Genomic DNA, 14,546 nt, shown 5'->3' on the forward strand with positions numbered 1-14,546 from the left:
TACTTTTACAAAATGTAAATCTAAGGAAAAAGGTTCAATTGCTATCCACAAAATTGTTAAATGTACAACAAGGAAACTTGCTTTCAAGTGTGTCCAATAGACGCTCATTGAAATTGCGTTGTCCTAATGGGGAGGTGTCCAGATCCCAACAGTATAAAAGGAAACATATGATTGTGAGAGACTGTAAACAATCTTTAGCATTTTTAGACAGATATGAGCTTGAACCTATTTCAGTACAAACTCAGTGAAGGAAGGCAAATCCAGATATCTATGAAGGAGAACATGGTCAAAGAAACCGTTCCTCCTGAGGTGGAATTGAACAAAGTTGTTTATGTGAAAGATTCAGAAGGTATTTCAAACAAGGCTTACCATGAACTATCAATGATAGTGCCTACCCTTCCAAGACCACACAAGGTTCTTAAAAAAATCAAGGAATGCAACGAAAATGTTTTACTTCATGACACACCATATCCAAGCTTTGGGGTTCAGCAGTCTTTGAAAGAAAGACTCATTAGCTGTGTTTCACAAATTCTTGAAATGAAACATGACACCACAAACATTTTACAAACAAAACTTATTCGTGTGAAACTTACAGGTGATGGAACACAGTTTGGGAGAATGAGAACTCTTATCAATTTTGGTTTCACAATACTAGATGATATGCTGTGTACTTCAGTAAAGGGAAACCATCTGTTAGCAGTATTTTCTGCCAAGGAAACTTATGATTGTGTTTCAACTGCTCTTTCTCAAATTATTGAAGAAGCTAAGGACTTAGAATATATTCATCTTGATGGTGTATGCTTTCAAATCAAGTTTTATCTGGGAGGGGATTTGAAATTTCTCAATATGATCTCTGGAATTGCGTCCTGTTCATGTGAACACAGTTGTCTGTGGTGTAAATGTTTGGCTTCAGACAGACACGATACTACTTTGCAGTGGTCAGTGACTGATGTCAACCATGGGGCTAGAACAATAGAGGAGATCACTGTTTTGGCCAGAAAGAAATCACAACATTTGAACTGTGTCCACACTCCCCTCTTTGATTTTATACCTCTCTGGAGGAGAGTACCTGACATGTTACACCTGTATCTTCGTATTTCTGACCAACTGGTGAAGCATTTGATATCAGAACTCCGGTTAATGGACAACATTGCCAGATGCACCAGTATTTACATCAGAGGCAAGTGCTCTAATGTATCCAAATTTGAAATTTTTGTTAAAGGATTGGGAGTTGATTTTCAATTCAGAAATGATAGGGAGTCTGGTAGGTTTACGTCTAGAGATTTTACTGGTCCTGAGCACAGGAAAATTGCAGATAACATAATCCTTGCTGATTTCATTCCCCAACATTCCAAATTACAGTCGATATCTCTGTTGTGGAGTGAACTGAAACATATTTATCATCAGCTTCAAGAAGAAAGCTTTGAGCAGAGTGAAGTTTTAGCTCTTGATGAGAGATGTAAAAGGTGGGTGGCCACTTTTGGACTTGTTTACCAAAGCAAAGATGTGACGCCTTATATGCATATTTTGGCATACCACATCACAGATATGCTTAAGATACATGGTAATTTGGTGACATTCAGCCAACAAGGATTTGAACAGTTAAATGACACTACAACTAAATGGTATTTTCGTTCTACTTCTCATAAGGGCAGGGAAGCTCTCAAACAAATCATTCTGAAACAGAATAGGCTTGAATCCCTTGAATGTTGTAAAAGAGTTGTACTGAAGGCAAAATGTTCAGTGTGTGACAAATGTGGTCACAATAACGGTCATGTGGCCTGAGTGACTGAGACATAATGTAGTGGGCAATTTGTAGGAGTATATCACTACAACAGGAGCTGTTTAATGCAGTATGACAGCTTAGCACTGGTGCTTCCTTGAGTGTAGATGCACTTCCTCTTCTGCCTTGTTATATGTTGAGGACATACTTTGTTAAAAAAAAGAATGTTATATACATTTATGATACTTTGTCATTGTTCATCTTGAAACAAGATGAGTGATAATATTTCTGATAGGTTTTTTTGGTGCAACAAGTGTAGGTACACTTTGTGATTTATTTGACCAAACCTTAGTTTATCATATCTGATAAACCTTGTTCAGGGAACTATTTTCAGTTTAAATATGTTTCAACAAGTTTTGCAACTGAGCTTCATATGTTTTGTTAAACCGATTTCACTTTTTAAAACTTATGGGCAAAGACTGTTTGTATCATTGTTTTGCGAGATTTGGAAAGCCCTATTATTTTGTGTGTAACGCTTTGAAGGCATCATTCTGTGTCAAGGTTATATTTAAAGCCTATTAATGATTTTGACGTGCTTAAACTTTGATAGGGTGAACGAGTTGTATTCTTCAGACATGTTTTGGTATCGATTAATAGCCAAATATGGACGTCTTGGCAAGGTTGTATGCACGCCAAGCTTATGTCTGTACCAGAAGATAATGTAATTTTAAAGAGACAACTCCTCAGTTCAGATGTTTCACATTCTCATGGCACTTACAAGAAGGAATATATTTTGGGATTCATTTTGCTTTAGTTGTATAAAAATTTACCCCAAAACGTCAACTTTGAGGTGTGAGTAAAACAACTTTTTCAAATCCAGATTTGTTTGCACCTGCTGGATGAATAACTTCTGCGTGTAGTTGTATGAATCAGAAGGAAATGTTATGTTGAAGTAGCCACTGACATTACACTCAGTCTATCAAACTGTTATTGATTTTATCATGGAACCCATGAGGAAGTGTTTGAGAAATAATTTGCTTGAAAGATGTATAGCCTAAATGACTAAAGATCAGGTCTTTATATGAAAAGGCATAGGGATATCAACCGGAATCAATACATTTTGCATCAACTCCATGTATGATGGCATTCTTTTCACTAAAATAAACGTTTACCTTACATAATAGATAAAAACTTGTCTCAACTTTACCTCACTATGGTACAGTATAGACACCCACCCACTCTCACTCACTCATTCACACACACACACACACACACACACACACACACACACACACACACACACACGCACACACGCACACACACACACACACACACACACACACACACAGCCACACACACACAGTTGAAGATAACATTGTCTTCAAGACATAAACCTTACAACCCCCAGTGACCAAATGGAACACCCCACTTCACACGAGACTGTTTCAGGTGACATGTTTTCACTTGGCGTTACATACTGAACATTGTTTTCATCAGTGTCAAAATGAAAGGATGTGGGAGTAAGCTGCTGCTGAAACTCAAGACCACGACTGACGAAATGGATGGCTAAATTGTACCATACTCGGTACCGGAGGATGACAGGATTGAAGGCAGAATGGAGATAAGTACTAATGTTCATTAGGTAACCAGTGTCAATAATATCTTTGTGCTGTGTAGGGACTTATATAACGAGGAATATTAGGCCAAGATATGAACTAGGGTTCTATTGTATCATTTCAGAAGGAGAGGTCGTAGAATTAAATCCAGTTGCATCTCGAGGCGTAGACAACGAAATATGGCTCCCGACTTTTAAAATATAGATCGTAGGCAATACCATCATGATCAACGTGAGGTTATATTTATTTCGTTTATTTTGGGAACATAGGGCTTACCTTGAAACATTTTTACACCCCTGAATCTTGACGGTGCTAGCGTTGGACCTATGTTGTCTTGTAAAGGCATTTCCATTTCTTGAGTTGCAGTTTTGGGAGTAGTTGAAGCCGTAATCTCTATCACATTTTCTATTTCTTCCAGATTAAAATCATCCAGAAAATCTAAGTCTTCGAATCCGAGACCAAATATGGCATTGTCTCCATATTGAAACCCAAATACAAGTACACTCTTTGAATCTCCTACATCAAAACTTCCGTAGTTGAAGTCGGCCATATTGTTGCTTTGTACGACTGTTTCTGGACTGCGCGTGATAAATACGGTAACTACGGAAACCAGACAAGACATACATACCCGTAAACTCTTTATTTCGTTAGTAAACTCTTTATTAACTTTGAATCATGTGATTTGTGTTTTGTTGTTGATATGTTTTATACCCCAAAATAACACTAAAATGTTACTGGGCCTGATAACTTCAAGAAGATACAGGTGAGCAGATAGGGAATTCCCTCCACTGTACGCTGGGATTCCCCGACATTCCGTAACGATAAAAGTAGTCCGCTTCGGTGGGCGTGGCTTAATTTTTTACATTCATTTGGAAATGAATGCAATGACACGTGACCAATTCAGCTAATCAGAATAGAGGAAATTCAATGAACACAACGAAAATTTAATTATTTGCTAATGAACCAAAATCGTTAGCCCCCCTTTGTTTGTCTAGGATGCTGTTAATGGCAATCGCGAAGAGCAGGGTGTTGATTGTATTCCTTGGCTCATATTCCACTGATGAGCTCGACGTAGTTGAAATCTGAGACAATATTACCATAATGCAATCTTTGTCACGTGGCCACTACCATTCCATGAAGATCCGGGTTAGAATTGATCTTCAGCAAACCATGCTTGTTGCCAGAGGCGACTACGGGATCGGGAGGTCGGGATCGACGTAGTTGAAATCAGAGACAATGTTACCATAATGCAATCTTTGTCACGTGGCCACTACCATTCCATGAAGATCCGGGTAAGAATTGATCTTAGACTACGGGAGGTCAGACTCGCGTAGTCGATGCTCATGATGTCAAACACTGGGTTGTCTGGTCCAGACTCGCTTATTTACAGACCGGCGTCGTATAGCTGGAATATTGCTGAGTGAACGACCATTCACTGTTTCAAAGAGGGTTACTGCAACCTCATCTGATAAGGGGCGGTCGGGTAGCCTAGTGGTTAAAGCGTTCGCTCGTCACGCCGAAGACCCGGGTTCGATTCCCGACATGGGTACAATGTGTGAAGCCCATTTCTGGTGTCCCCCGCCGTGATATTGCTGGAATATTGCTAAAAGCGGCGTAAAACCATACTCAACCACTCACTCACTCACTCATCTGATGACGTGCCAAACAACTAATGGCGTGTTTTACCAATACAAATTTCTTCCCATAAATTCAGCATTAGGAACAAAGCTTTAAAAAAACAAATCTACAATTTGTTGAGGGTCAGTGGGAGATTGATCGTTGAGTGTTTATCGGGAGAGGGTTTGGTCTATTAATCAATAGTGATTAATCATTGGCTGCACCGGTGAGAATCCCGAGTAAATGTCAGATATTGACCTATCTGGTCTATATCTACAGGTTTGTCAACCGTAACTATCAGTATCTAAGTGTATTGTAAAGCAATGGGTGAATATCAATAACTAATGCCTGAGTCATATCTCGTGGGAAGGTCTACGTGCTGCATGTTCTATCACTTTTTGGTATCATCTCTATTTGACAGTGATTAATAATAATGATGATAATATTAATAATAATAAAGCGATAAAACCCTATCCATATACAATAGAAATATCTGCATAAATCAATAAAGCAGAGTCGACTGTCGAGTCCGACTTTATCATGAGCATGTGTTTATGAATCACTATCAAGTGAGTGAGTAAGTGAGTGAGTTGGGTTTAACGCCGCTTTTAACAGTATTCCAGTTATATCGCGGCGTGTCAGCTTAATGTGGGAGGAAAGCCCGAAGTGATGCAGGTATTAGACGTTTACCACTTCGGTGAAACCCACGAGCACGGGTATGGTGCTGACAAACCTAGAAACATAATCGGGGCGAATCGGGATTCGAACCCAAAATCATAGGTTTCTGGCGTGCCCAAGGGACGCAACTCTGCACAGCGAATCGCGGCGCCTTAGACGACTGGGCCATCCGTGCCCCCCCCACTATCAAGTAGTAATGATAGCGAAAAGGTGAGCCAAACCGTCGGCACTCGTCACAAACACATGCAAAGGCAAGTCAATTGTTCACCTGAAAAAACACACGGGAAAATATGGTCAAAAAGTCAAAATAGAGAATTGCATCGGACATCATTCTTGTCACATGGTTTTCTTATAATCGGAATCATACAATAGACTCTGCTTTAAAAAGATAATGGAAAGGGTTTTGTCACTTTTATTTATCCGCGTAATTACATCGTCAGCTTTTAGAACTATTTGGGCAAACTTTGTTCTGCTGTGCGTTGATACCCAATTGATAGACATCGTTCATTCAACCCAGCAAAACATTGTAAATCGCTAATTAAAACCAGTAATATGATGTCAACAGCTCATTAAACGGACAATAGATGTCAGTACAGAGGACCTTTATATTTTCTTATTAAATATGTTACAGAGTAAACCGGAAAAAAGATGGGAGTGAGTGCGAAAGTTGGGTTTAACGCCGATTTTAACAGTATTCCAGTTATATCAAGGCGTGTCAGGTTAATGTGGGAGGAAAGCCCGAAGTGATGCAGATCTCAGACGTTTACCGCTTCGGTGAAACCTACGAGCATGGGTATGGTGCTGACAAACCTAGAAACATAATCGGGGCGAACCGGGATTCGAACCCACAATCATAGGTTTCTGGCGTGCCCACGGGACGCAACTCCGCACAGAGAATCGCGGCGCCTTAGACGACTGGGCCACCACTGGTGCGGTGAGACTTGATTTGTGAACTGAAAGTTGTTGACTGCCCTGTCACTTACAACAGTAAGACAATAGTAGAAGTCGGGTTCTCCTCCCACATGAAGCTGACATGCCAGTCTGGAATGTCTTCGTTACAGTATAAAAACTATTCCTTGAAAGGATATGAATAATGGATTGAGATGACACATACACAGCTCTTTACACAAAGGCAAGTTTTAGCGCAGTCGAATATGTATTAAATTTAAGTGTGACTCCTTAGTTGTTCTTATCGGGACCATTTGTACATATACCGTGCATTAGACAGGGGCCATTTAAGTTCCACTTCATAACACGTAAGTATTTGATGCCAGAACATAACTACTGTGCTACTGTTGCCTAATTGGCCGATGAATGCGTCTTTTGTCGCGTTTTGGGGTAGAATGATGTCACTGCTTCCGTAGTGTTGTCTACAGTTTTCTGTGTGCTAATGAGTGAGTGAATGAGTATGGTTTTACGCCGCTTTTAGCAATATTTCAGCAATATCACGGCAGGGGACACCAGAAATGGGCTTCAACCATTGTACCCATTTCGGGAATCGAACCCGGGTCTTCGGCGTGGCGAGCGAACGCTTTAACCACTAGGCTACCCGACCGCCCCTGTGTGCTACTGATTAAAAGGAGTTTGAAAAGGCATTATTGTTCACGTATTTATTTAGAAAGTGACTTCAATATTGTTTTGCGTTAATGGAGTATGGCCACAGGCTTTTATGTTCATTGCTCCATAAACGTAAAATACTGTTGAAGTCAACGTACGGTTAAGATATTAAGATTTAGGACAAAACAGAGCAGTTCCAGGCACTTCAGTCAGCTGACACCATCTACATGAACGGCACCTTCATCTCTGACCAAACCGTGAAACCAAGTCTCCAGATCAACGCCCGTTTATGTCAAACAGTACCTGTTCCTGCAGTGAAATTGTTCCATTGTTCTGTTTTTTCTCTCTGTGTGTGTGTGTGTGTGTGTGTGTGTGTGTGTGTGTGTGTGTGTGTGTGTGTATGTATGTGTATGTATGCGTGCGTGTGTTTGTTGTTTAACGCCGCACTCAGCAATATTCCAGCTATATGACGCTGGTCTGTAAATAATTGCGTCTGGACCAGACAATCCAGTGTTTGACATCATGAGCATCGATCTACGCAAGCCCGACCTCCCGATCCCGTAGAGGCATCTTGCAACAAGCATGGTTTGCTGAAGATCAATTCTAACCCGGATCTTCATGGAATGGTAGTGGCAACGTGACAAAGATTGCATTATGGTAACATTGTCTCTGATTTCAACTACGTCGAGCTCATCAGTGGAATATGGGCCAAGGAAAACAATCTACACCCTGCTCTTCGCGATTGTCATTAACAGCATCCTACACAAACAAAGGGAGGCTAACGATTTTGGTTCATTTGCAATTAGCTTGTACATATCATGAGCATCGATCCACGCAATTGGGATACGATGGCATGCATCAGCCAAGTCAGCGAGCCTGACCACCCGATTGTTCCCACACTATGTATATAATTATGCATATCACTCAGATCTATGGTATGGTAGGACTTTCATCCGTGGCGGGTTCTCAGATCGATGGCGGATTCCACAGATGGGTTGGATCTGGACTTTTTATGTGCAAGTTGGTTTCTTCAAATCACTGAAAATTTGTTAGCTAAGCGTACGGGATACAATTACACTGGCAATATTGGTTTTACTAATTCCATGTGGAACTGATAACCGTTGACACATGGATAAGGCTCCTCATCCTACTCAAGAACAATATTCAACTGAAACTCAGCCGTCCCTTCGCCCTTGACCATGTCCAGATTGACATGGAACTGGCAGCAATCCGTACGCTTGAGATGGAGTTCGCCAATGCTGAAGTGAAGGGTTGTTAGATTCACTCTTCAGTTCATTTGGAGGAAGACCCAGGACCTAGCCTTAGCTGTCCAGCACAGGGATTATCCAGGACAGTGGAACCATACACCTGCTGGCCTTTCACCTCCCTCAAGGTGTTGTCCAGAACATGTGGATAGCAGCCACGGATGCAACAACAGAAGAGTTGAATCATACACCTGCTACAATTGCACTGGGCGAGATACATTTACATTAGCAATATTTGTTCCGGGTGGAACTAAAACCATGTGATCTGTTTATCGTTGATAAATTTTGCCCGTAATAATTGTTGGGAGAATATAAAGGGGGAGATGGTCCTCCCATAGAGCCTACACGGGGATGAAAGAGAGCGAGGCTCTTCTTAAATTCATCTCATTTGTCTTCTCATCGCCCAGATCTTGAAAAGGTTCAATTTTATTTGCTGATTCAGGCTCAGATGTTGATTGCTTGCATAAGATATGTTTTGTCGTACTGAGCAACGTCCCAGCTGTATGACGGCGGCCTGAATATAATCGAGCCTTGACCAGACAATCCTGTGATTGATTGTGATTGATTGGACAGCTCTTGTAAGGTTTGTACAGCTCTTGTAGGGTTTGTACAGATTTTGTAAGGTTTGTACAGCTCTTGCATGGTTTGTACATCCCTTGTAGGGTTTGTACAGCGCTTGCAGGCTTTGTACAGCTCTTGCAGGGTTTGTAAGCTATTTTAGGGTTTGCACAGCTCTTGTAGGGTTTGTACAGCTCTTGCAGGATAAGTACAGCTCTTGTAAGGTTTGAAGAGCTCTTGCAGGGTTAGTACAGCTCTTGTAAGGTTTGTAGAGCTCTTGTAAGGTTTGTACAGCTCTTGTAAGGTTTGTACAGCTCTTGTAAATTTGTACAGCTCTTGTAAGGTTTGTACAGCTCTCGTAAGGTTTGTACAGCTCTTCCAGGGTTTGTAAGCTATTTTAGGGTTTGCACAACTCTTGTAGGGTTTGTACAGCTCTTGCAGGATAAGTACAGCTCTTGTAAGGTTTGAAGAGCTCTTGCAGGGTTAGTACAGCTCTTGTAAGGTTTGTAGAGCTCTTGTAAGGTTTGTACAGCTCTTGTAAGGTTTGTACAGCTCTTGTAAATTTGTACAGCTCTTGTAAGGTTTGTACAGCTCTCGTAAGGTTTGTACAGCTCTTCCAGGGTTTGTAAGCTATTTTAGGGTTTGCACAACTCTTGTAGGGTTTGTACAGCTCTTGTAAGGTTTGTACAGCTCTCGTAAGGTTTGTACAGCTCTTCCAGGGTTTGTAAGCTATTTTAGGGTTTGCACAACTCTTGTAGGGTTTGTACAGCTCTTGTAAGGTTTGTACAGCTCTCGTAAGGTTTGTACAGCTCTTCCAGGGTTTGTAAGCTATTTTAGGGTTTGCACAACTCTTGTAGGGTTTGTACAGCTCTTGTAAGGTTTGTACAGCTCTTGTAGGATTTGCACAGCTCTTGCAGGGTTTGTACAGCTCTTGGAGGGTTTGTAAGCTATTTTAGGGTTTGCACAGCTCTTGTAGGGTTTGTACAGCTCTTGCAGGGTTAGTACGGCTCTTGTAAGGTTTGTACAGCTCTTGTAGGATTTGCACAGCTCTTTCAGGGTTTGTACAGCTCTTGTAAGGTTTGTAGAGCTCTTGTAGGGTTTGTACAGCTCTTGTAAGGTTTGTAGAGCTCGTGTAGGAACATTTCGGTTACATCAAGGAGTGTACTCAAGACGTGATGCCACACGGAAATGGTAAAGTTGGATACAAGTTCACGAATGACTAAATTATTTACGAATGCGTCATTAAGTTAATTCAGCGTACAAAATGATAACGATTTCATTATTAACGGAATGCATGGAAGCATTTGTGGTTTGTTCCGCACCAACAATCTAACGAGCGTGGTGTTAATGGTTTCCTTTGTATGCATGGTGGCCCCGAGTCTGTTGGGATGACCCCAGGTCAAGAGTGATGAAACAGCCAGATGACCATTCAGACATCTACACCGTGTATCCCGGGGGAGACAAATCTGGCTGCTGATGCAGGGTTATGCTACGTGCTATACACGTTTGAAGTTATTGGTATACTCTGGTAATCGATGTTACCTTTGGTCATGTTATCGACAGCGGTAAGAGCTGATAATTATCTGAACCATCTGAACTAATAACCCTCAACCACACTCGATAACCCTCACGATCCAATCTGATAGCCCTTTAAATCCCAACTGATGGCCCTCATGACCCCAATGATAACCATTTGAACGCCAACTGAAAACATCTAACCCCCCACCAAAACCACCCAAACAAATAATTTCAAAATAAATATGTTTTTATTAAAAATGCCTGAGTTATGTAACAATTGACATGCATGTAGACCCGTGGTCTTCAGCAACCCGTGCTTATCGTAAGATGCGACTGACGGGATCGGGTGGTCAGGCTCGCTGACTTGGTTGATGCATGTCATCGTATCCCAATTCCGTGGATCGATGCTCATGACGTCAATCCCTGGATTGTCTGGTCCAGACTCGATTATTTTCAGACCGCCGTCATATAGCTAAAATATTGCTGAGTGCGGCGTCAAGCAACAAACAAACAAACAAACAAACTAACAAAACACACACTCTCTCATTAGTAAACTCCGACGTCGATACTAAGATTCGTACCCAAATGATTTACAAAACATGCATGTGCAGTAGTATTATGAATGAATGTACACGCGTGTAGTGCTGACGAACGTTGAGAGACCAAAACATCCCTATCAATATGAACCCACATGTGTGCGCGGGGCAAGAGTTTAGAGACAACGCGGCTTAAATTCATTTGGAAAAAAGGTTACTTATTCAACCCGTGAAGGAAATTAAATACGATAAACTTTATACATTCAATTCGTTTAGAAGAAGCTGCCTAATTTAAAGAATTACGAAGACCTAATCTTACCTTGAGTGTTCTTGCATCCATCATATCAGGTTTCCGTGAAGCATTTGATGAATCCCTGGTATCTACTTGGTCTCCTGGTACGAATGTGATAATCCCTGGCACCAATGTGATAAACACTTGAAATGATGAAGTAAGTCCTTTAACCTATATCTCCTGGTGCATACTGTGCACTCGTGGCACCAATGTGATGAACACTTGAAATGATGAAGTAAGTCCTGTAACCTATACCTCCTGGTGCATACTGTGCACTCGTGGCACCAATGTGATAAACACTTGAAATGATGAAGTAAGTCCTTTAACCTATATCTCCTGGTGCATACTGTGCACTCGTGGCACCAATGTGATGAACACTTGAACTGATGAAGTAAGTCCTGTAACCTATATCTCCTGGTGCATACTGTGCACTCGTGGTACCAATCTGATAAGGTAAGTTTACGTACCTCTGTAATAAAGTACGGTGTTCCAGCACAAATGTGATAAATTCCTGGTACTTCTGATAAAGCACGTTTGGTACTTCTGCAATAATGCCCCCACTGCTACCAATGTTATAAAGTAGGTCCTGGTACCTATGTTATAAAGTAGGTCCGGGTGCGTATGTTATAACGTACCTCCGGGTACCTATGTGATAACGTATCTTCTGGTACCTGTGTTATAAAGTACGTCCTGGTGCATAAGTGATCTTGTGGACATGCAACGGGTATCTGCATGTGAACTCCCCACCCTGCTGTGTGCTGCTGGGGCTATGAAGCGACTAGCAATCAATATTCAAACATGTTTCGTCCATACATACGTGTTCAGTGATGGCGCTTAGACGGGTTGCGGCTCCGAATCCATGTGGCTTGTGCTTGGCAGCATATTAAAGTTGGGTACAAGTTCAAGTTCAATGGATAACATAGGTATATTTTAAATTCGATAGGCACAGCAATAGTTTATTTTAATATTCCAAAAGCAGTTTGGACAATATTGTGTAACTATTAACTATTGAATCTCTTGATTTTAGACTCTGTAATAACTTCGTTAATTTGAAGTACAATAACACCCTTGTTAACGTCATTTAAGACGGTGTAGTGTTATGACCCCGTCGGATCTGTATAAGCACCGCAGTGTAATAGCTTCATCCCGCTTGTCTCGAAATACGGATAACTGGACATTCGATGGCTGGAAGACTGTGAAATAACAAGATTATATATGTGTAACAGCCGCCGTGATATGTTGTATAATTGAAATACTGATCAAAGCGGAGTTAAGCCTAACTCCAATTTATTCACTGACTAAAAGGTATAGTCTTCTCAATTTCTGGGTTAATAATAGTTTATTTGATGCACGTAGGGAAGGAAAATGTTAGCCGTCTAATTCGCGGTGCGGAGTTACGTCCCTTGTGCATTGCAGGATCGTTTAAACGTGGGTTCGAGTCGTTCGATGGATCGCCGTGATTATGTTTCTGGGCTTGTCAGCACCATACCTGTGATCGTTGGTTTGTTTGTTTGTTGTTTATCGCCGCACTCAGCAATATTCCAGCTATGTGACGGCGGTCTGTAAATAATCGTTTCTAGACCAGACTATCCAGTGATTGACATCAGAAGCATCGATCCACACAAATGGGATACGATGACATGCATCAACCAAGTCAGCGAGCATGACCACCCGATCCCGTTAGTCGCCTCTTACCACAAACACAGTCGCTTTTTACAGCAAGCATGAGTTGCTGAAGACCTTTTCTACCCCGGATCTTCATGGGTCGATCGTTGGTTTCACCAAGGCAGTAGACGTCTCATATGTTCAGGACTTCAGGCTTAAGCACTTCAGCTGACACGCCGTGAGATAACGGAACTGCTCAGCTAAAACTATTGAGCCAAATCGATGGAACATTTCAAAAGCGGAAAGTTGTTGACACGAAATACACACTTGGGGTTTGGAACCATTACATCATTTATAACCCTAAAAATCTTATTAAGTGCACGAGAGTACATTTTATATTGTATACATGTTAGGGTTACTCCGTGGGGCTTTCGGGTTACAATTGGCCTCAGCAATCTATGCTTGTCAGAAGAGGCGATTAGTTGATCGGTGACGTGATTCTCTGCGTGGGACGTTGCTATTAAAATCGATCACGGGTTTGTCTGGTCCAGACAAGAATATTTACAGGTTGCCGTCATACAGCTGCACTTTTTTTTTCGATTGAGACAACAAACAAACAAAGAAACAAAGAAACAAACAAACAAAAAGGTCAGGATGAAAGGAGGGGGTGTCGTGAAGAGGGGTTGAACGTTGGCTCAAGATGCTTACACTTGTATAACGAAGTGCATGTATGCATGCGTGCACGTGTGTATGTGCGTGTGCGTGCATGTGCATGTACAAGTCCGGTTTTATAGTGCAAGCCCACTGAGATATGCTTCAGTTTACCCCACTCAGACACAGTATACTGTTTCCGAGACGACCAGTCTTTGTTTTATCCCCTAAATGCCGAGCACCAAGCAGTGTAAAAATAAGCACCATCTATTAACGTTTTTGGTTTGAATAACTTTCCACTCTCCGGGGGGACGCTCCATCCTCTGGACCACAGAGGCGGCCTCAGGATGAAAGGGGAGACCAATGGATACAAAACATTGATGTTTTTCAGTTTCGTTAAACCCACAAATCAGGATACGGTCTATCGAGAAAAAAATATCGGAAAAATGCTTGTACCTTGATACAAATTACGTTGACCTTCTTGCAGAATTGCGTCCCTTAGACATGCCAGGATCCTATGTAAGTGGATTGGAATCTGTCATTTGCCATTATTGTAATCCTTGGGTTTTAAGCAGTAAACTTGTATCACTTTCCTCACACATTCCTCTTCAAAATACCAAAAAAACGACGAGTAGGAGTTGTTAATTTCTTATGTGAGATATCAACATTTCGTAAAGCCTCATTTTAGGATGTCAATAAATTGTACAAGCTTTGAAAACATTAACCCGTATTGAAATAATGATGACCTGAATACAATCCGACCTCGGCAATGTCGGACAACTCAATTTTATGTACAGGGGGATTTAAGTTTGGTATTCTCACAATCCTCACGGCGATTATCTGCACCTTTTCTCCCAACACTAATACATATCTCTCCCACTTTTGGGTCGTTCGGCCACTGCGTTCAACTGCGCTGTCCAGCTACATCTA

At 41.4% G+C, this 14,546-nt stretch overlaps 1 protein-coding gene across 1 annotated transcript in view; it reads right to left on the reverse strand.

The window, feature by feature from the left end:
* Positions 1 to 12,129, reverse strand: part of LOC124111501 (serine-rich adhesin for platelets-like) — a 40,586-nt gene extending 28,457 nt beyond the window's left edge. The window contains exon 1 of the mRNA XM_048401200.1: positions 11,388 to 12,129. Coding sequence (XP_048257157.1) covers positions 11,388 to 11,411 — 24 coding nt within the window. The 5' untranslated portion in view covers positions 11,412 to 12,129. The remainder of the gene's footprint in view (positions 1 to 11,387) is intronic.
* Between the last annotated feature and the right edge of the window lie 2,417 nt (positions 12,130 to 14,546).

This window comes from Haliotis rufescens, unplaced genomic scaffold, assembly GCF_023055435.1.
Source record: "Haliotis rufescens isolate VD_foot unplaced genomic scaffold, xgHalRufe1.0.p SCAF_21, whole genome shotgun sequence".
Lineage (NCBI taxonomy): Eukaryota > Metazoa > Mollusca > Gastropoda > Lepetellida > Haliotidae > Haliotis > Haliotis rufescens.